Source organism: Gordionus sp. m RMFG-2023, chromosome 2, assembly GCF_954871325.1.
Source record: "Gordionus sp. m RMFG-2023 chromosome 2, tfGorSpeb1-WG-v2, whole genome shotgun sequence".
In the NCBI taxonomy this organism is placed as follows: domain Eukaryota; kingdom Metazoa; phylum Nematomorpha; class Gordioida; order Chordodea; family Parachordodidae; genus Gordionus; species Gordionus sp. m RMFG-2023.
In genome coordinates this window covers 60503950-60527616 of record NC_088776.1, presented here as the reverse complement: position 1 = coordinate 60527616, position 23667 = coordinate 60503950, and the positions used below count along the sequence as shown (strand labels likewise).

The window sequence follows — 23667 nt, the reverse complement described above, 5'->3', positions numbered from 1 at the left end:
TTATGGGTGAAATTTTAGTTGCAGCAACCTGAAGGGAGCAATAAATGCCCACAAAATTTTGATATTAATGCCCAGCCCTCTAAACAAATACGAATCAACTAAATTTACTAAAAGCTGTCATTAGATTTCTGCATCCCGGAAGTTGGCAAGATTTTTTTTTAAAGCTTTAGGTAAATTTATCTCTTATTTCTTCGTACAAAATTATTTCAAATTCGGGTTTGAAAATATAAAGAATTCGCGATATTTAATTCGATATTCGCGAATTTTGCTATAAGAACCCCATTGGTGATAAAAGTTTCGTGGATAAATATTTTGCGATAAAAGTCGCTGAATTGACATGTTTAAAAAAAAAATTAATAAATGGATAGGTCACTTTTTCTTACATTTTCGGAAAACATCAAAAATAAATATAATACATTTAATTTTTTTTCATATTAACATCAGAGACCTGCAGAGGTATCATTTGCAAGGGCCCGGCCCGTGTACCAGGGCCGGGTCTGCAGGTTTCTGATTAATATATTTCATGGTTTACCTTTAAAATTATTTATTAAACTTTAAAGGGCAAAATATTAAGTTTTTACAAACACACATAGGCGTCTAGTCAAGATTTTCAGGGAAAAAACACTTTTTTACGTTTTTTTTTTGGGTAGTTTTTTTCTATGTAGATTTTATTGGAGGAAATATAATCCTCTGTTTTTGAATTTAAAAAAAAACTATTAACTTATTTACTGGCTTTTAAAAAAACAAAATGATTGATTGTAAGGATATAATTTATGTTTTTTGGGGGAAAGGATGAAAAAAATTTAGGAGGTTTTTTATCAGTTAAGATATTTCGAAAATCATAAAAACTTTTAAAAGGCAAAATCCTTGTCCACACTATGACAACACATCAGTAAAAATTATACACTATAAATTCAGGGAGGGAGCAAATAAATATAACTAATTAAAAAATACATCTATTTACGTGTTAAATAAAAGATTTATATAAATTTATGCCGCCGAGTCTGATTAAAAAAAAACGGTATCTTGTATTTTATAGGAATTTTTTAATAATGCCAAATATAGCTTAATTATTTCTATATATTTTAATAAATTACAATAATCAATCATGTAAGCTAATAATTATATATAAATGGATATATTTTATTTACAATCAAATACCGTTAAATTCGGTATAAATCATATTTTAAAAAAAAATTAGATTTGGAATATATATATATGTAATATAGAATAATCATGATATATTACCTCATTTATAATTACAAATTTTATTTTCAAGTTTTCAGACATTTTTATAAATAATAGGCTAATATATCATAATATTCCATTCATATCTATCTTAGAAAGTGGCATATAGATTATATTCCCATTTAAATATCTTGGTATTCAAGTCTATAAGTTAAATTTATTTGAAATTAATTGTTTAAAAAAAAATTTTTTTTTTTTTAAATATGGCATAAATAAAGATTGAAATAAATCATCTCTTTATAATGATATATTTGAACAAAAAAAATAACTATTGAATATATATATATAAGGGAGCTAATAAATAAATTTTCCTCTAAACAAAAATGTTCAAAATTTTGTGCAAATACTTCTATTATTCGATATTGGTGGGTATAGGAGCTAATTTAATGGGATTAATAAGCGTATCGGATGCTAATAGGGATATGAATCCATCCGCTGGGAAAGACAAAAAACCTGGATCATTGTCTTCAACTAACTCCGGTGATTCGCTTAACAAGGCTATAAAAGTAACCGGAAATAGAGATCACTCCAAGGATAGCAAGGATAATAGTGATACTACAGTAAAGTCCCGCATAACATTTACTAAATCTACAAAACTAGTGACCTCAAAGCCTGAAAATGCTAAACAAACCAATCATAGTTCTCGTGAAACCAAAAGTATACTTAATATATAAATGTCATTTTCATTAAGAATCTTATGAATGATAACTAAGTAGTATATAATATATATATATAAATTTTTTATTAGGACTGTAAAAATACATTTCTTTTCTGATATTTCTTAGAAGGAAACCTTTTTAACGCTTAATGAAGAACACGCAAATTATACATTATCCATCTATCGCGTAGGAAACCTTAAAAAAATTATTTATCCTCTTAAAAAAAATATCGATAAAGAAACACGGGGCAATTATTACCACGCGCCCACAACAATCCCCGACCAGATACATGAGGGAGGAGAAATTGTCTCATCGCCGTTTCTGATAGACAACAACGTATTAGCGGAATTCGAATCTATGAGATCACCCTACATAGGCGCCTTTCTCAAGTTCTTAGCGGAGCAATATGAAGATGTCCACGATTATCCCAAGTTTATTACGGTGACATCACTAGGGAAAGTGAATTAAAAACTCCCACATCTGTTCAAGTTTGGGAACCCCCCCCCCTCCCCCCTTAAAAATTGTGAAAATAACTCATTTTATCAATATTTATTTTTATTTAAAATCTTATTATGCTGTATATAAAATCATTCCTGGGGCAAAAAAAGGCGATAAATTTTTGTTAAAATATATCTTTCTAAATTACTTTAACGACAAAAATATACGCTAAATATTTATAATGTAATAGAAATATAAATCATTATGAAAAATTGCACATTTTAAAAAATAACTTGTAAACATCTCATGGAGCGGAGAAATTCAAACACAATAGGCATAAATGTATAGTTAAATTTCTTTTCGAGGTTTAATATGGGCGGAACAACTTGATCAAAATATTTTTTCCGGCCGGGTTAAAAAATTTACAGGCTGGCTGAAAACCTCGGCCTCGTTAGCTTATTATTGTTTGATTTTTTTTAAAAAATATTTCTTGATATATTTTATTTTATTGTATGTAAGGCTGTGTCCTAAATTTTGTTTAAAAAATTCACAAAAATGAAAAACTTTCAGAAGTTTTAAAATTTATTGGAATTTCTTAGAACTAATTCTAGGACATGTTATTTTTTATAATGATAATAGCTTATTTCTTCTACTTTTTTTTCGTTAAATTTAAAAAAGTTTCCGAATTTAATTTTTGCTATATAGGCCACAGCCTATTAAGAGAAAATTAGTAAATTTTGATTAGAAAAGTGATGTTAGAATTATTTGTTATTTATCTGAGAAATGTATTTTCATAAATTTAATTTATTTTTATATTTCTACTTGATAGAAACATGTGCGGAGATCATGCCTGCGTACCGTGGAAAGTAATTTGCAGAAATAACTTTTACGAAGTCAGAAGATATCCCAACGTCACCACGATTAGGAGTTCGTCAACTGGTAAAATATTTCTAAAACAAAATTTGCAAATAATATCACAGGCTTGATATATTTGACCTTGAACCCCGTAATTCCCCTAAAAATGATTTGAGTTTTTGTCACTAACAAAAAAAAATACAATTAAATATATTAAATTTTAAACTCTACTTAATTCAAAAGTGACTTAACCTGAAATAAGTATCGAAAATAATTTGAACTAGGGACACACAGCCTTTTAGGTGAATACATTTTAAAATGGCCGCGTGCAGATGGGTAAAATTACCGTTTAGCGTTAGCAAACCATTTTTTAAAAAAGTAAATAATAGGTTTTGCTTTTTCATTATTTTTTTAAATTCTTCTTTTTTTTTCTTTTTTTTTAATATGCTACTATTTATTAATTATATAAAAATCAAATAATTATTACATCATTAAAAAATATATAATTTAACAATTCTAGAAATTTTAAGAAATTTAACAACCAACGACTTCATAATATAAGGTATAATAATGGGAATATAATTAGTGCAAATGATAATACGAGGAGGAAGGGGGTAATATTAATATAAAAATGTAATATGAATAACTTACTTATAATCGCTAAAAAAAGGAATATTTTAGAAATTAAAATGAAATAAGAACGCAGACGATAATAAAATTGATACACTCAATTTAAACAAGGGACGCGTTACGTTTTTTTCTTTAATTTAATGGTTACGTCAAAATATAAACGCCTAAAGTTGTGCGCACTGTTAGAACTATATAATTTTAAATGTTGGCATATTTTTTACAAATAAAATTATAAGGAAATACTTGCATTTTATTGTTAATCGGGTAAAGTAATTTTTTAAGCAAAGTAAACTTATGCTGGCAGGCTAATTAATTTTTAAACAATGGCTGTCGTTTTAGAGTTTTAGAGGAATCGAATCTCTTCCCCCCCCACCCTCCCGTTATAACTAAACAACCGAAAAAGAAAAAAATATATATATTTATCAAAACATACCACAAATTTAATAAAGATTTTTCATAAATTTTCAAATTTATATTAATTTTTTAATTTACGAAGGAATGGAATACATCAAAGATGGATTGAACTCTCCTATAACTAGAATTTTTCGTTATTTCATGGGTGAAAATGATAGAAGTAAAAAGCCTAATTAATATCCTTTTTTTTACGCTACAAAATGAGGTAGGTGGCTGACTAGTATGGCACCAAATGTGCAAAAATGTATGGTTTGACAGCTATTTTAAAAAAATGAAGTTTAGTTATAGCTGCATTTTAGAGTAGTCATCTGCATTGGGCCCAATTTTTCAAGGCCGGCCAGACCCTAAATTTTTTTTAATAAGCCTGACCCAGCTCGGATCAAATTTTTAAATATTTAGGCTCGGCCCAGTTTAGGCCGAGGTCGTGTATGGGCTTGGCCGCGATTCGCAGAACTTTATTTTAGAGTAACTATATAATTGGCTTTAAATTTTCTAAACAGATCATCGCTTAATTTGGGGCCAAATCAATCAATTTATCAATAGAAGCAATGTTGACCCCCTCAAGATAAGTGTGGGTGAAAGGGAAGGGGGTAGGAACATCTTGTTTTTAAATTTTTTGTGGGGCAGGGTGGTTGGCATGAAAAGGAATAGGGAAAATTATATTGCTGTAATATTGCTAGACATTGACCAAATCTATATATTGCATATAATCATAATCATTATTTTTTTCTAATAGAGTTATTTTTGTGTAATACCCTGCTATATTTTTTTGAATGAAATTTTAAAAGGGTTAGATATTCAATTAGCAACCTAGCTTTTTCATAACAGGATATTCAATGGAAGCAAATCCTCCTTAAAAATTTATACCTACAGGCGCCTACACATTATTAATTACTTTTTTTTATAATAGTTTCTTAAAATAATATGAAGATCTCTAAAAAAAAATTTTTAATTTTAAAGAATCCTGATTACAAGCTTATTCGATAAAATTAAAAAGAAACTAGCTAAAGTTATGCCTATTTTTAGTGAAATGTAGATGCTGTCAGTAACTAGCAAATAAAACGTAGCTATAGCTAAGCTACAAGTCAACCGCTGCTCAACCTTTCATGGCACCATCTTGATGTTTAATACTTATAAGCGGCTTTAAATCATTTATAATTGCTCTTAAAATAAATAAAATCGGATAAGTAAATCACAATTCAGAAAAAAATAATAAAACTATAGGATATACATTACATGACTCTTATAAAATTTCCTTAATAATTACATTTTTGTATCATTTCTTCATTTAGACATAATCATGAATATGTCGGTTCCGATATTTATTCATCCGCTTAACAAAACAACGAGTGATAATAAACAACTCTTTATGGAACTTTTGAATGGAGGGGAAGGCCCCTTAGTCACTGCAGACATATATCCTCCTTACAATCTCGATCCTCCCAAGCCAACTAACCCAATGGTTTCTTGTTGATTATACATACTTATTTTAAGCATAAACATTAGTCAAATAGGTCAGAAATAAAGTGATTAGTAAAATAAATTAGGACCCCTCTAAGATTAGGTGAGATCGGAAGAGGTTGCTATATATAAAATATAGGAGTTAGTTAGATGCCAAAAAAAGGATTGAATGTAGGCTGCAATATGTCAACAGAATAATTATGAATTAGGTAATAAAAATTATAGCAAAAATGATAGTCAATTCTTAATGTAAAATAATCAGATTAAATATTCTTTTTTTGGAAAATTAATTTTGTTAACTATATGATTCATAATAAATACCTTAAATTATATTCATTTTTTTTAAAAATAAATTTTTATAATTATCCTAGAGTAAAATATGAACACAAAGGATGATGGAACATATTTTTGATAAAATTTAACAAAATTGATTTTTTTTTTAAAAAAAATACAACAAATTGATATTAAAATTAAGAAAGTTACCTATATATTGGGTTTAGTTAGGAAAACTTAAATATCAGCTATTGAGCATAGTAGTTATATTTTGCTATTAAGTATTCCTAAGTCCTCCCCCTAAAAGTTACCTTTATTGATGGAGATAAGATTGCTGAGTAAATGTTGAATGAGATTAATTTTTTTACGAAGAAGTATAATAAAACAGACTTTCACGAGTTTTAACTTAAATCCTAAATAATTGCATCTTTTTTTATACCCTATATTAAAAAACTTAGCTTAAAATAGGGAGAATAAATTCACCAGTTTCTTACCATAGGATGTTTGGCGGATATGCCTTCCCCACAACCTTCGTTTCCAAGGCTAAAGAATTCCTCAACATTTTGCGGTTAAACAAGCAAAACGTGTCTTCCCAACCCTATTTCCTGACCTATAATTAGTGATAATGATATTCTTTTAAGAGTCTCTCTTTTTTTTAAATTAAAATTAAATGTTTATAATAAATTAATCCCTAGATCTATTATGGGATTCTTATATATATTGGAAAGTGTAAGACAAACTAAAGATATTTTTTAATTTTAAAGGAGAGCTGGAAAGCGTTGGTAACCAATTAGAGAACACCATTTTAAAAGTACTATAACGAAGCATAGCACAAAAAAAATAGTAAGGATGGTTTATCATGATCATTTTTTCTTTAATAATAAGATGGCAATATTTTGACCTAAGAATTATATTTTTTAGCCTATCAAATCATGCATCATTCCGACTTATAGACCAATTCCCTCTCATTTATCTTAAATGGTGGCCAAGAAATTACGGATGATTTCTACATTTTTTAGTCGTTTGGTTATTTTTGAAAATATTTAGCTCATTGAAAAATAGATGATATAAGTCAACTCGCATATCAATCAATGCTTAACAAAAAATAATTCGGAAAGCTCTTGTAGATTAAGTCGAACTAGACGTATTTTACCCCTTTATAACAACTATACTGAACAATCTTAAGGAAAATTTTAAACTACTTTTTTTAGAATAAAGCTGAAGATTGACATTTTAAAAAAATATATATTTTAAATTATACTATGTCACCGACTTTATTTTTTCTAACAAAATAGCGTCCTTTATTTATTGACACATTTTAAATCTATTAATCTTTAAAATTTATGTAGCCACTTTTAATTTTTTACATATTCAGCCCCAACAAACTTGTCGATAGGCATAACGAGATTTTGTTTAAATTAGACAATTTCGATCCACAAGGAAAATACTGTTGAAATGATATGATATTATGGTATATTTTTTTAAAAAAATATTTTAATCCATTTACATTATTTTAAAATGTAATATTTTTTTTAAAAATAAATTGCTGTGAATTATAGTTTAATTCGTTTATCCATATTCATAATTAATACTGGTGTTAGAGGTGAATCAATAACATATATAATACCTAGACTGACGATTCACTCATTAAAATGCTATTTTAAACGTCGTTAAAAGCAAATCAACTGGATCCGCCATTTTGGTAACACATATAGTAATTATTCTCATGTTAAAAACTATTATTAAATTGATAACTTGCTTCCATATTATCTCGATGATCCCGTAATTCTTTAATAATTGCATCAGATATATGAATAAATTAGGCCTCCCGTTTAAAATTTTAATAATGATTAGTGTAAACAAGATGGCGTCTCCAGCTGATTTGCATTGATGTACACTTTTAATAAATGAATCCCCAGTCCAGGTATTTTATATGCATTGAGGTGAACATGCGAAAATGTTACTTTTATTATAAAAAATATAATTTAATAGGAAAATTCCTTTTTTTTAACACATATTATTTTCTTTCAAAATTTCATAGAAATTAACAACATTTTCTTATATTATAAAAAAAATAATAGGTACCGCCAACCATCTAAAAAAAAAATATTCACATGAGTAAAATAATTTGATAATTATTTTATTCTATCAAATTTGTAACTTTTCATTGTTAAATTATTATATATATATATATATATATATCATTCATTTATCTCTATATGACGATTTTCCCATTATAATTATTATTTATAAGATATCTCTTGACTTAAAATCAAATGCTTTTGTAGAATGTTGTGTATTTTTTGGAGAAAAAATCACACTTTTTAGACATCAATTTTAAAAAATGATTATAATTTTCGATTACAATAAATATTATATTACGATTATTTATATCTCATTTGCAAGATAAATATTACGTTGTTAGTGTATTTCTTTTTTCAGTATTTCTTTGTGTATCCAATATTTTCATTTAAATTCCGTTGATTAAAATTTATAAATTTCAAAATCATTTTTTATAGATAATATTATAAAGTAATTTCAATAACAGCTAGTAGTATTTTTAGTAATGTAACTTTAATTTAGTTTTTTAATAGCAACAATCTTCAAAGCTAAATCATTAGGGTACAATTATATTTAATGCAAAGTTCTCATATTTAGTAATAAATAGAGCCTCAACTACAGGTAGCATTTTGAGACTAGGTTCCTTAGAAAAATTTAAGCGTTTTATGCCCATTAGATATTGGATCAATTGCAGTTAAAAATTTTGGTATTATCAACCTATGACAAAAAAAAAGGATTATGATTGTGATATGCAATTTTCTTTAAGAAAAATACCTCCCGCAATTTCTAGTGTTTAAAAGCCAAAGGTTCTAGGTGTTCTGCTGACGACATATAAACTTTCGATTTAATTTAACATAATTAATTCCTAAATTACCTAGATATGGGTTAAATGATCAAAGCAAGGCATGAAAGTCAAGGCCGCATAGTGAGGGTGTCGGTAACATCATCACAGTTTATAAAGTAAATCTTTCATAAAGGAGGGATAATTAAAAAAAAATATTCATTGATATTACCATTCTAGCTTAATAATAACAAATATAAAAAATGCATGATAACTTTTACACCGTCGACAAATTAATTTTCCACAAAGTTATCCTATGAACAAATTTGTCAGATCCTAATTTAACGGTAAAATATATTAAGTTACATAGATTATTTGTTATTTGGGTTTTAAAAAAAAAAGTATATGTATATAGCAAATTGATAGTTATGTTATATTTCATATATAATAAAAAAATTTCCACAACATCTACGATATAGAAAAAATGGAACTAAAATAAGAAAGTATCCTACACCTAAATTTATAAGTCAAGTTATCTTTGAAAAACTTGTAATATAAAAAAGTAAAAACGAAAAAAATTTATATAGGAAAAGCTGCTCTTAGAGACCATTATAGATTTAATATCTAATATGAGTAATGACAAAAGATACTAAGAAAATCAGGATAAACTATAAACTTTTTATAGCTACGAAGTAAAGAAACAAGTGTCCACAATTTTAAAAAATATATTTTTTCTACTCTAGGATAAAAATAACTATAAAGATGATTTTATTTTTATTCTCCAAAATATATCAAACTCAAACATGTTCTCCAATTGACGAACATAGATAAGAAATTATTAATACATCTTAGCGCCAAAAAATTTTATTAGGCTCAAGGTACCCCTTTAACCATTTTACCCCGGTCTTCCTCTACCAATAAGATATTTAAGCCGGAATCGGGGAATGCGAAAAAATGTTTGATTTTCTAAGTCTATTATTTTGGGTAAATCTTTAGATCAATTTTTCCGGAAGGAACGTTGAGAGAATTAAATTTAGTATTAAACTCATCCCTGCATATAGGAAAAAAAAATCAAATTAAAATAAAATAACTAGAAAATATGGTCACGCTTACAATTAGGCAAATTTATAATTTTATCCCTTCACAAAAATTGATGGGCAAGGGCTGGTCTGGCAGAAAAAAATTATGAGGTAGGCTTTAACATCTTTACGAAAATTTTGATGGGACTGTTTGAGCCACGCACTGACCTCTAGCAGTCATAATAAATTGGAAGATGGATCAATCTAATTTTTAAAAAAACTGAAAAAAAATTAATAAATCATCTAGGTTTAAATTATGATATAAATGTTGGATTTGGGAGAGTAAAAAAAAAATTATTTTATTTAAATGTTCGTTTTGATACAACTTAAATCGGTAAATATTTTAAAAATTATTATGGGCATAGTTCTAAATTGGGAAGGTTCATAATAAATTAAAATTGGTATTTATTATATGTGAGGTATATTCGAAAATTCGAATACTTTGTAAAAAAAAAAAATGTTCCCTTTTAGTAGTATGATAAACACTTAATATAGAGTGAACCCCTCAATCCTAACGACTTAGTAACGCGTTACTTTCTAAATAGTCAGTAATGCGCCATCCTTTTTCACAAGGAAACTAGTAACGGTAACGCGTTAGTTTTTTTTTAAATTTTACAGCACTAGTAACAAGAAATGCTAAAAGTATCCAAACTTAGCTTCTATAATTTATGTAACTTTAATGATTTAGTTTTCAATTACCCCCTATGAAAGTCATCCTATCTGGCACAAAATACTTATATAATACATAAAGCATGTCAAAAATCCCAATGTTATTTATTACAATGAAAATAAAAAAATATTAGAGACATAATCTACCAAATGCTTCATCTACATTTGCCTTAATTTTTTTTTCTTAAGTTCCAATATAATTCTTTGAGCCATTTTTTACAAGCCTTAAAATTAGTGAGCTTAAAAATAAATCATTTTTATCTGGCCAGGGCTAAACTGATTTAATCAAATAAATCAATCAGATGGAAAATAATATAGTTTGGAAGTGTTTAATATTCCTCAAACTGCTCATATTTTCAAATCGCTTTAAAAAAATTGTTAAAATAAAAGCCACAATTATTCATAATAATATAATTTTAGGGTAGGTTGATGCTTTAAAAATGTTCAAAATTATGCAAAAATGAGGCAGGGCAAAAAAAAAATCAAAATAAAATAAATCCATAACAGGCAAAAATATTTATTTTTTTTAAATCTGGACCAAGCCAATAAATTTTGACCTTGTCATTGTGAGAAATATAATTATTTTTCAAAAAAAGTCAAAATAATAAAAGTGTAGAATAAAATGATAAATAAAAAATGAAATTGCATAATATTTAAAAATTAAATTCATAATTAATTTTATAATATGGCATAAATGTTGCCAAAAGAATCTTTATTAAAATTGGAGTGTGCAGGCTATTTTCTACAAATTTATAGATTATTATTGTTATACACAATTTTTTTTTACAATATTATCTGGGTAATTGGTATCTTTGGGTTAACATATTTCACTGATAGACAAGCTCATTTCTATGTTATGAATATTGAATAAATTTGTACGAATGTGTAGTTTTGTCATATCCCTCCAAAGCATAGGTAATAATTATCACGTGTAATTTAATTTTAGAGAGAATTAATCTATACTAGTCTCAAGGAAAAAATCTTTATTGTGCGAAAATTTTTTCATTTGATACATTTAATTTAATTAGAATATATTAACAATACATTTTACAAAACAATCCTAGATAAATCATTTATATAGGGAATTTGCATTAATATAATTTATTATATCTTCAATATTATTAGCTACATGGTAAAACTCTCTCCGCATCCACATGTACCCTTTATATTGGGATTGTTAAATATGAATTCACTTGACAAAGCTGAGGATACAAAATCCATTTCAGTACCTAATAAACTTAGTTGTGCTTTCCTATCAATATAAATTTTGACACCTAATATTAAAAAAAAGTGATGTTTAACAAAATATAAATTAATTATATAATGTGGTTTGTCTTATACAAATAATAATATATTTTAAACGTTTAAGAAATTAAACCATCTTGATTGACTTCTTCGTCTAATTTGTTTTTTTGATTTGTGTATTCTAGGTAATATGCTAAGCCACTACATCCTTTTTGTTTCACACCTATCCTTAATCCAATCTATTTAAATAAGTTTTTCACGTATATAAAAATTCAATTTACTGCATTTTGATTTTGTAACAATAGTTGTTTAACACGTTTGATAGCATTTTCAGTCTATATTATTTATTAGAATACTAATGTTAAAATAATTTACTAAAATCAAAGCAGCTCTTTTGGCAAATTTTGATGATCCAATTGCTTTGACAGTAACAGAGATTCCAGAAGACATAAAAGTTTATAAAACTATAACATTTAAAAAATTATTTCAATGAATGATTGAATGCCAAAATAGTAACAATTATCATATGTTCAATAAACTGGCTTCTAAGTGTTGAATAAAGTCGTAGCATTTATTTAAATATTTATGTCATGCTGATATATAATATAAAATTTTTGTCATATCTTGATATAACCTATTTAGTTCCTTTATTGCTATTTATTAAATTTTATCATTGCAATAACATTTAGGATTTTAACAGTATTATAACATTCATTCATCTAATCACCTGGTAAGAATTATAACTAAATATGCCAAAATATGATAATATTAAATTCAAACAACAACCGTTAATTTTTAATACTACCCGAATAATAACTCCCAGCTATCATTCTATTAAAAAATGTTTTCTATGTCAACATAAGTACAGTACATCAACTGCTTTTACTAAACACATCATAAAATCACATGGAAGTATAATCTATAGATGTTGTTATTGTGACCAAATAGAAGGTACAATCATAGAGTTAAATGACCACTTTAAAAAGGATCATAGTTATTCAAAAGAAATGTGCTCATTTGTGAGACATGTCAAATGTGATATTTGTTATGAAAATTTTCCTGTTGAATTTTTTAAGAATCATCTGAATGACAAACATAAATCTTCATAGTTTCATTTTTTTTCAAATTTAAATTCTATGACAAATTATAACAAATGTTAATATCAGTTGTTTAAACATTTATAAAATTTTATTGTTATATATATAATTGTTAAACAATTTTTGCCAAATATTACTTTCACTGTTTTTTTTAAATTTATGTTTAATTTATTGTTATATTTAATTTATTGTTATATTAATATATTTGACTGTTAATTGTAGGAAAATAAAATATTGATAGCTTTTGTAATTTAACAAAACTTCTTAAGTGGAAATAATTATATAAGATTGTTATCATTATCTAAGTTTTGCCAGTGAACAAAATTTTTATACTGGCTTCCTTAAATCTATATTTTGTTTTAAAAAATTCAACAAGGGATGAATTATTCTTATATCAGATTAAATTTTTAAAACCTGCCTGGTAAAGGTTGATGTGATTCATTAACCATTTTTTTTAGGCTGGGCTAGACATCATGTGAAAAATATTTTTACAGGTTGGGCTGGTCCAAAATTATGCATTAGAATTAAGGCTAATTCATATATTCTTCCTTCATAACTAATAATAAGCTAAATAATTTGTATAAAATTATTCTACAAGCCAAGCAAATAAAATTATGGACCTAGAGCCAAAATACACCTTTTAAAAATCTTAACCAGTTGGTTATCTTATCCCTCTGCCTGAATTTAAAAAAAAAACATTTTTTACATGATCAAAATGTAGATCATTTTATTGCACAAGATCAGTCTGAGATTTGATCATTTTAACTTATTTTGGATATTTTTTAATCTACGAGTTATAAAAAGACTTTTGGTTAGAATATATTGTTTTTTTAAGGATAATCTCAAAGTTTTGAAAATGGTTTTAAGGCCAATAATTAGGCAAATTTGCTCTTTTCCTTCATAAAAAAATTATTATACACCAGTCTGGCAACTTGTACAAGTGGCATGTTGTTGGGAAAAAAAAACAATGTAAGAGGCAAAAAAACCTGCCCAGACTTCTATTAATGATCATTGGGCCAATTCTTCAAGCCTGGCTCAAATTTTTTTTAAAAAAATTTGTCTCCTGCCTGGCTTGATCCTTAACTAAATCTTGTTTTTATTTGTCACGAAAAGCCCAACCTGAAATAAAAATTATTTCCCCACCCAGCACAGCCAGAATTTATTTAAATATATAAAATTTTAATATTTTTTTTTTGATTGTAAAAATAAATATTCTACAAATAAACATTATTAGTGCCTTCCTCTCACTTAGTTTCTTTGCGAGAGTTTTAAAATGTATCAATTTATTTGACAAAATGCAATCACATTATAAAAAAATTTAACCCCAAATCTGGCTCAAAACTTTTTAAAAAATATTACGCCCAACCTAGCCTGATAGAAATTTTCTTTTTAAAAATAGACCTGGCCATAAACGCGATCATGGCCAGCCAGGAATGACCATGATTTGCAAATCTCTAATTGCAACTCATGGGCCAATTTTAAAAAAAGCTTTTGAAAAAGAAATTTGAAAATCAAAATATTAATTTTTTTTTTCTTTCATATCTCAATTGTTTAAATGTTGGTAACATGAAATATATAATAATGTTTTATTTCAATTTAAAATTCAATGTTTTAAAGGCGTTAGTGTCTTACTATAATATATTTCTTTATTTAAATTTTGTCTTAAGCGTTAATACATGTACATTTTTACTGTTTAAGGCAATAATAATAGATCGTCATATGTAAAATTGGACATTTATTTATATTAAATTAGGTTTAATATTGAGACAAATATAAATACGTATTTTAAATAAACTAGATAGAATAAAAAAAACTTTTTCTTTTTTTCTTAAAGATAAATAAACTTTATACATAAACAAATAATTTATTTTAGTTTTTTAAATTCTCCCAAATAGACTTTATTTGTATCATCGTAAATTCTAAACCACTCTCAAATTATTATTTAGACCAAATCTCAGTGCAAGAACTACCCCACTTGCAGAGTTGTTAAAGGATCGAATCAAAAGATCGCCGATCCTGGATTCGATCTTAAATTTGTCAATTTTTCTGGATTCGGAATCCTGACCTCAAATTGAGGATCGTGATCGAGATCTTTTTCTTAAATATTCGATCCCGATCATTTTAAAAATTAATTTTTTACTTAAAAAGCAACATATTAGTGTTGTTAAACGGCTCGTTTTGAGCCGATTTTTAAAAATGGTTAACTCAATATTTTAGCCAGAAAAATATTAGTTAAGCCTCGAGATTTCGCTAATAGATGTCCAAACCTTTGTTCCTTCTAAAATAAAATATTCAAGGCTTGCCTAATACTATTCTGGATGAAATAATGAGTTAGCCGTTTTCAAAAATCGGCTCAAAACGAGCCGTTTAACAACACTACAACAAATAAAACAAAAATTTTGAAAATTAAATTAAAATATTCTTTTAAAAAAAATATCTATCTACATCATATTTTATCAACCACCATTCCACCATATTTCAAAAATTTCATTTCTTCATTTTTTGGAAGTGATAAGCCTACAAATAAAAGTTTTATTTATTTAATTTAATTATATTATAATATAAATAAATCTAGGTTTTAATAATGTCCTAAATTATAAATTTAGAAGATGATACATCTACTAGTACTACCATTGATATGACAGTAGATATAGGTGAGAATGAGAATCTTTTACCATTTCATAATTTACGTAAGTATTTTACTCTATGTGAAACGGATGGAAGAAGCCAGACAATGATCTATGCAAAATGTTCTTTATGCAAAAACAAGATTTCCTCCTCAAAGATTAGTTGCTCAAATTTAAAGAGACATCTAAAAGTTTATTTTAAAAATATGATTTTAATAATATGCATATAATAAGGAATATTTATAATAATTAATATATTTATCTATGTGTTAATCATAATCTTAATTATAATAATCATATATTAGAAGAAAATATTGTAAATTTGGTATTTTAAGATAATTTATATATGACCTTTTTAAACACTTATATATAATAATATAAATTCATATAAGGATTTGTAACAATATTGATAGGTTCGCGGCCGCGACCGCGGGCTGTTCTACCGGGGGATAGGGAGAGGGATCGGTAGAATTCGAGGGACCGGGATTTTCTGGTAGGTTGACGTTGAGTTTTAACAAAGAATAAAACTTTCAGAATTTTATTTAACACAAAAAAAACATTCAGTAAAATAATTATAAGAATGAATAATAAAGGTATTTTTGCAATCTTTTATAAATTATCAAACAAAGAAAAATAAATAACATGTTGTTATATAATATCGCGATAAAATCATATACAATATAAAAATAAGGTATAATATCAATATAAAAAAAAGGATGATGGGAAAACAAAAGAAACAAGTGGAGCAAAACTTAAAGATATAAGTAATACGGGACAAGAGGGGGGGGGGGAGGTAGAACATAACAAATATGTATGGTAGTGTTGTTAAATGGCTTAGCCAAGCCGGCTTAGCCCAAAACTCAGCCAGTTTCTGAGCCAAAAATTCGGCTCAGGCTCAAGCCGATAGCTATAGCCGATGGCTCAAACCGATTCAAGGCTAATCCGGCTAGCCGTTTAACAACGCTAACAAATAAATAAATTTCGAAGCTTGAGCTAAGTCATGAGCTCACTCGAGCTAAATTTGACTCAAAAGGCCGGCTTAAGTCAATTTTAGTCTCGAAAACTAGATGAGTTTTCAGCCGTTTACCAATATTAATCTTAAATAAATTTCGGCTTGAGCCAAAATGAAGATCATAATAACAATTAAAAAAGGTCTACGACACTTATTTCATCGGTATAGCAAACTTTTGTTTTTTTTCTACCGAAGTATAAAATATGATATTGCACGAAGTATATTAAAGATCTGCAAGAGTAGGCCCGGCCAGTACCTGGTCCGAACGGGCTTCGGGCTTATATTTAAAAAAAAATCAGATTCGGGCTGGGACAGGCATAATATTTTTTTAAAAATTCGGGCCTGGTGGTGCTCAGTCAGGCCTGATAAATTTTTTTATCTAAATTTATCAATTTTATGGGATTTTGTTTCTAGAAGGAACAAAGGTTTGGACATCTATTAGCGAAATCATGAGGCTTAGCAAATATTTTTCCGGCTAAAATATTGAGTTTTTTATAAATCGGCTCAAAACGAGCCGTTTAACAACACTCTATTTATAATAAATCAGGCCAAGCTGGTAAATTTTTTATTAAATAATTTAGGGTTCGTGCCAGGTCGGCCAAATTTTATTAAAAAAAATTAGGGCTAGGCCGGGTTTCAAAAATAAGGCCGGATGCAGATCACTAAACTATATTCTAATTCCTGATGATATTAAATGTTAATTTAGACAAAACTCATTCACAAATTTAATCATACACAAGTATTTATTTAAAAAAATTTTATATTTATTTTAAAAAAAATAAATAACATAAAAAAATAATATACCACCCGAGACGAGATTGGCAGCATCCGGAAATTTTAAATCATTAATTTTATTTGTTTGAATTGAAATAAAGTTATATTTTTTATATTTTTTTATTTATTATAATATAATAATATTAAATTTTTTATAATTATTATTTAATATTATTATAAAATAAAATCCATGCTTTTTTAGTTTATGTAAAAAAAAGTAAATAAATTCATTTATTTTTTAAAAAAAGTAGGAGATATGGATTATTCATCATTTGACGATTCCTCACTTACAGGGATAGAGGTAAGGTCAATTATATAATATATGCTTATTTTTTAGTTTTTCTTTAAAAGTAGTTAGAGTTACATAATTTTGTTAAAATTTGTAATCTTAAACGAGATACATAGTCTTTGGTTAATTAAAATAATTTTGATTTCATTAAGAGAAGTATATTTGAATCTGCATATTATTTATTAAATCATAGCAATTCAATTTAATTTAGGTTTATGGCAATATGCTAATTGGCTCAGCATCCGATTAGTGAATTTAATTTTTTGTTAAATTTTGAGGAATATAAATATCAGTTTTAGTTTTTGTCGCTAGATTAAAAGGTTTAATTTATCCTTGTTCAATGGTTTCTTTATTAATGATGGCTCATTTATTTCTATTTAATTCCTAATAATATAATTAATTTTTATTATTTTTGGTTAATTTGTAAAACTAATTTGTTCAGAAAAGTCCGACCCAATATATAAATATTTTTTCCGCCCAGCCCGATTTTATATAAATTGAAAATTTTTTTATTGGAAAAAATTTATTAAATGAAAAATATTAGTGCTTTGTTTCTTGAAATATTTTTAAAATATAGATCTTAATTTGACACAACTTAATGATAATAAGCCAAGCTCGGCCCATTTTTTTAAAAATATATCCTATACGGAATGAGTTTTTTAATTTATTTCGAAAAGTCCGACCCGAAATATAAATAATCTTTCCGCCCAACTCGATTTTATATAAATTGAAAATTTTTTTATTGGAAAAAATTTTTTAAATTAAAAATATTAGTTATGTTTCTTGAAATATTTTTATATAGATCTTAATTTGAAAATGACAAATATCCCGCCAATGCATACCTTTAAGATATATTCCTTATAGTAATTTATTTCTTGAAATTTATATTTATATCTATTTTTTTAATATATAGGGTCGTGACAGTATATACTTAGATGAAAATTTTATTCTGATAGTATGATTATGCATTAAAAACTCTGCTCCCTAAAAAAAAAATTAAATAATTTAATTTTAAAAAATTAAAAAAAATGAAATCTCATCCGCAAGATGTCGTCTTTAAAATATTTAAATTTCTCTGTTTTTTTCTATTAGCAATTTTTCTAAAAACAAATTAAAGAGAATAATACGTTTCATTTAATGCACAATTAACAATAATCATTTTTTTCTTAAATAGAATAAATATTTATCACACAATTTCTTCCCGATTATAAATAAAATTTATTTCTTTTTTATAAAATCAGAAATTTTACATAATGAAGATCTTTTTTTATCAGAAATAAAATAACAAATAAAATGATTGATCCTCCTTATAATACACTGTTTATTTAAATTATTTAATTGTCATTTTGAACAACTGCGACAAGCCCACCCCTAATAAACCCAGTGTCCATCTCCCCTCTGAAGTATAAATTTATCGATCTTCAGATTCGTTCCAAATATCGTATTTTTGGAATCGTCCCTTTGAGATTGTATCGACTTTTTACCTGTTTTATCGTCAATGGTATTTATCAAATCGTATCTTTGAGATTGTATCGACTTTTGACTTGGTTCAGCGTCCATGATATTTATAGAATCGTACAGTTGAAATTTACTGATTTATAATATGCACTTTTCGAATTGATTATAAATATTTGAAAAATGAATCAATAATTTCACATTTTAAATAAAACCTATTTAAAATTCAAACAATGAATGAACAAAATAATTACGATTTTGTTCTTAAAAAATGAATTAATCTTTTGCATATATCCATATTTTAAAAAAATATATATATTATCATTCACAATACAATTAATTATCTTTATTATTTAAAGACATCTTATAAGTATAGTATAAGACCGGTTTATATAATATTATTTTACAATAGTTTATCTCATATTTAAAATAGTATTTTTTTACACTTCATATTTAAAATAAGATTATATATATATATAATAGAACTATTTTAATCAATTTAAATTTTAGGTTTATAATAATTGATTAGAATATAATTTGGGTTTTAAAATGATTTCGTTCTGAAGGTACATTCTCTTCTCTTCTCTTCTCTTCTCTTCTCTTCTCTTCTCTTCTCTTCTTCTCTTCTCTTCTCTTCTCTTCTCTTCTCTTCTCTTCTCTTCTCTTCTCTTCTCTTCTCTTCTCTTCTCTTCTCTAATTCAACACCAATACCAAAATTTATTAATAAGAAACAAAAAATTATTTTTTGCTAAATGCCGTGATTGGCATTTGTCCATCATTTTTATATTATCATATTTATAAATCGGTACTTAAAGTTTTTTTATCCCTTATTTATATAACTTTGTATATAATATATATTTTTATTGTTAATAAACAATTACGTAATTGAGATATAAACTAGATATCTGCAAAAATAGGCCCGGCCCGTACCCGGCCCGAAATGGTTACGGGCCGGACACGAGCCTAATTTAAAATAAAATTTGGGCCAGGTCGGGTCGGGTCGGATCTTAGAAATTTTTTAAAATATATTTAAATTTATCAATTTTATTTTGAATTTTTTGTGTAAAATAAAAATATTTTATATTATTTATAGAACTAGACCCCATATAACATATGCCTTTTATTTTGAGTAATTATAAAAATTAATTTCTATATTTAAATAATGTTCGAGCCTGGTAAATTTTCTTAAAAAAAATTTCGGATTCGGGTCGGGCCGGCTAAACTTTTTAGAAAAAATTTCGGGTTCGGCCAGGCCGGCATAAAAAATTAAGCCCGATGTAGATCACTAATATAAACATCGATTTTTAATATATAAAGGAGAATTATAAGAGTCTTAATTGGCAATGGGGATAAATTAGATATAGATATTTAAAAAAACAACTTTGACGGGCCAGGACTGACTTGGTTCATTAATTGTTTAAAAAAATAATTATCTTAGCCTGGTCCAACCTTTTCTAATTTTATTTAAATCCCTGCCCTGCCTATAAAATTTCACTTATTTCTGATTATTATTTTTTTTTGAATTTACCTTATATGAGAAGAGAAGAGAGAGAGAGAAGAGAAGAGAGAAGAGAAGGAGAGAGAGAGAGAAGAGAGAGAAGGAGAGAAGAGAGAGAAGAGAAGAGAGAGAGAAGAGAAGAAGAAGAGAAGAAGAGAAGAGAAGAGAAGAAGAGAAGAGAAGAAGAGAAGAGAAGAGAAGAGAATGTACCTTCAGAACGAAATCATTTTAAAACCCAAATTATATTCTAATCAATTATTATAAACCTAAAATTTAAATTGATTAAAATAGTTCTATTATATATAATCTTATTTTAAATATGAAGTGTAAAAAAATACTATTTTAAATATGAGATAAACTATTGTAAAATAATATTATATAAACCCGTATATATTTATTTTTTTTAATATGGATATATGCAAAAGATTAATTCATTTTTTAAGAACAAAATCGTAATTATTTTGTTCATTCAATTGTTTAAATTTTAAATAGGTTTTATTTCAAATGTGAAATTATTGATTCATTTTTCACATATTTATAATCAATTCGAAAAGTGCATATTATAAATCAGTAAATTTCAACTGTACGATTCTATAAATATCATGGACGCTGAACCAAGTCAAAAGTCGATACAATCTCAAAGATACGATTTGATAAATACCATTGACGATAAAACAGGTAAAAAGTCGATACAATCTCAAAGGGACGATTTGACAATAAAAGAAATAGCCAATACCAGAAATACGATATTTGGAACGAATCTGAAGATCGATAAATTTCTACTTCACAGGGGAGATGGACACTGAGTTTATGAGGGGTGGGCTTGTCGCAGTTGTTCAAAATGACAATTAAATAATTTAAATAAACAGTGTATTATAAGGAGGATCAATCATTTTATTTGTTATTTTATTTCTGATAAAAAAAGATCTTCATTATGTAAAATTTCTGATTTTATAAAAAAGAAATAAATTTTATTTATAATCGGGAAGAAATTGTGTGATAAATATTTATTCTTTTGTGATATGGTATTTAAGAAAAAAATGATTATTGTTAATTGTGCATTAAATGAAACGTATTATTCTCTTTAATTTGTTTTTAGAAAAATTGCTAATAGAAAAAAACAGAGAAATTTAAATATTTTAAAGACGACATCTTGCGGATGAGATTTCATTTTTTTTAATTTTTTAAAATTTAATTATTTAATTTTTTCTCAGGGAGCAGAGTTTTTAATGCATAATCATACTAACAGAATAAAATTTTCATCTAAGTATATACTGCCAAAAATAATTTTCTTCCCTTTTTATAACATACACTATTATCATATTTTTCTTTCTCTAAATCAACCATACACAAAACATGTTGTTTAATTTTGATTAATTAGAAATTTTAAGGTTCTTTAATGTTCAATCTAAAAATAAATATATAAAATTATAAGATTTATATATATTATTAATTTTTACTTTAGCTTCTTAAATGCTCAAATAAATCTTTAGCTTCTTTTATTTTCTAAAATAAAATAAAAATTATAGTGTAAAATATATTAATATGAACCTGTATTTATTTTTTAAAATGGAGTTTTCCGGTATCTTTCAGGAAATTAATAATTAGATCGATCTGTGGGTGTTAGGTAGTGTTAACCATCACCCAATATTATATTAATCATAACTATAATATAATATAATCTTATAACCAATAACTCATAATGTAAAATTTTTTATAAAAAATTTTAGGCCCGGCCCGACCGGATATGTTTAAAAAAAATTTTAGGCCTGGCCCTGCCCAGGTATATTTAAAAAATTTAAAATACAGGGCCGAGCTTGCAGTTCTCTGACATATATACAATATTCTGTTAACATGGAATACACTTTAATATTTCTTTTTTTAAAACAAATTTAATAATTTTTTTCTTTTTTATCACATAAATTATTTACATATTACCACTATGCAATTCAAATAAAAGAGAAGCAATTTTTTCAAAAACACCACTCGTGTTATTTTCTTTTAAAAAATATTTTACTCTTCACTTTTCCTTCCCTAAAAGAAACGCATAAAACATGTTATTTAATTTTATCCTCTTTTCTTTTAAAATAACATAAAAATATTCCCTTATATTTATTTTCTGTTTGTCCCCACAAGTGTACATTTCACGAAAATTCGATTTAAATCAAATTTAGTGATATTCTTTTGGCTCACATAGCTTTATATTAATATTTAAAAAAATGATACATATATCAGATAATTCCAATTAAGTATTTTACTTTCATCAGCAGAAGTATTCACTCTTCTCTAAGATGATATGTACCTTGATATATATTATCAAATAATAATACATTTATTTAACATTATAAATATATGTCAATCAATTTATAGTTGATAAGGAGAAAAATAATATAGATATTGAATGTTTATTGATATTGATAAATATCGCGAATGGATAAAAAGATTGTAGTTCTTTGTTTGAGAATTAAGAATGAGTTTTTACTTTTAAAAAAAACTTGGCACTTGATATACTTTTCGACGGAATATATTTGAATAAAAACGATTACAAAAAAGAATTGTAATTTTGAATTAAAGTTATACTTATTTTAATATTGTTACAAATCCTTATATGAATTTATATTATTATATATAAGTGGTTAAAAATATCATATATAAATTATCTTAAAATACCAAATTTACAATATTTTCTTCTAATATATGATTAGTATAATTAAGATTATGATTAACACATAGATAAATATATTAATTATTGTAAGTAATCCTTATTACATGCATATTGTTATACTTTTCACAAATAATAAAAATTATATTTTTAAAATAAACTTTTAGATGTCTCTTTAAATTTGAACTACTAGAGGAGGAATTCTTGTTTTTGCATAAAGAACATTTTGCATAGATCATTGTCTGGCTACTTCCATCCGTTGCACATAGAGTAAAATACTTACGTAAATTATGAAATGGTAAAAGATTCTCATTCTCACCTGTATCTACTGTCATATCAATAGTAGTACTAGTAGATGTATCATCTTCTAAATTTATAATGGAGGACATTAGTAAAACCTAGATTTATTTATATTATAATATAATTAAATAAAATAAATA

The 23667-nt window shown here is 26.0% G+C and overlaps 2 protein-coding genes across 3 annotated transcripts; one reads left to right on the top strand and one right to left on the bottom strand.

Moving 5' to 3' along the window:
- The first annotated feature begins 1550 nt into the window (after nt 1-1550).
- LOC135923329 (uncharacterized) lies at nt 1551-8525 on the top strand. 2 transcript variants are annotated; one of them, XM_065458016.1, is made up of 8 exons: nt 1551-1905; nt 2146-2338; nt 3175-3284; nt 4327-4404; nt 5537-5706; nt 6437-6597; nt 7354-7449; nt 8060-8525. In XM_065458016.1, exons 1-7 carry the CDS (start codon nt 1572-1574, stop codon nt 7430-7432), a joined length of 1125 nt encoding a protein of 374 aa, XP_065314088.1. In that variant the 5' UTR covers nt 1551-1571; the 3' UTR covers nt 7433-7449; nt 8060-8525. The 2 variants fall into 2 exon arrangements, with proteins under 2 accessions (XP_065314088.1, XP_065314087.1); XM_065458015.1 differs by having other exon boundaries at nt 1552-1905; nt 8054-8525.
- Nucleotides 8526-11536: 3011 nt separating this feature from the next.
- Nucleotides 11537-12349, bottom strand: LOC135923483 (iron-sulfur cluster assembly 1 homolog, mitochondrial-like). Its single transcript, XM_065458259.1, has 4 exons — nt 12189-12349; nt 12095-12148; nt 11947-12052; nt 11537-11842 (listed from the first exon to the last, which is right to left on the bottom strand). The coding sequence occupies exons 1-4, from the start codon at nt 12261-12263 to the stop codon at nt 11694-11696; spliced, it is 384 nt and encodes a 127-aa protein (XP_065314331.1). The 5' UTR covers nt 12264-12349; the 3' UTR covers nt 11537-11693.
- Nucleotides 12350-23667: the final 11318 nt, after the last annotated feature.

Bases quoted from the DNA above. Each gene is read 5' to 3' on its own strand.
- LOC135923483 (XM_065458259.1), bottom strand. From the start codon at position 12,263: ATGTCTTCTGGAATCTCTGTTACTGTCAAAGCAATTGGATCATCAAAA. The intron at 12,149-12,188 runs GTAAATTATTTT...TAAATAATATAG, and splicing joins AAAGAGCTGCTTTGATTTTA to ACTGAAAATGCTATCAAACG. The intron at 12,053-12,094 runs GTAAATTGAATT...TTATTTAAATAG, and splicing joins TGTTACAAAATCAAAATGCA to ATTGGATTAAGGATAGGTGT.
- LOC135923329 (XM_065458016.1), top strand. From the start codon at position 1,572: ATGTTCAAAATTTTGTGCAAATACTTCTATTATTCGATATTGGTGGGT. The intron at 2,339-3,174 runs GTTTATTACGGT...TCTACTTGATAG, and splicing joins GATGTCCACGATTATCCCAA to AAACATGTGCGGAGATCATG. The intron at 3,285-4,326 runs GTAAAATATTTC...TAATTTACGAAG, and splicing joins GATTAGGAGTTCGTCAACTG to GAATGGAATACATCAAAGAT.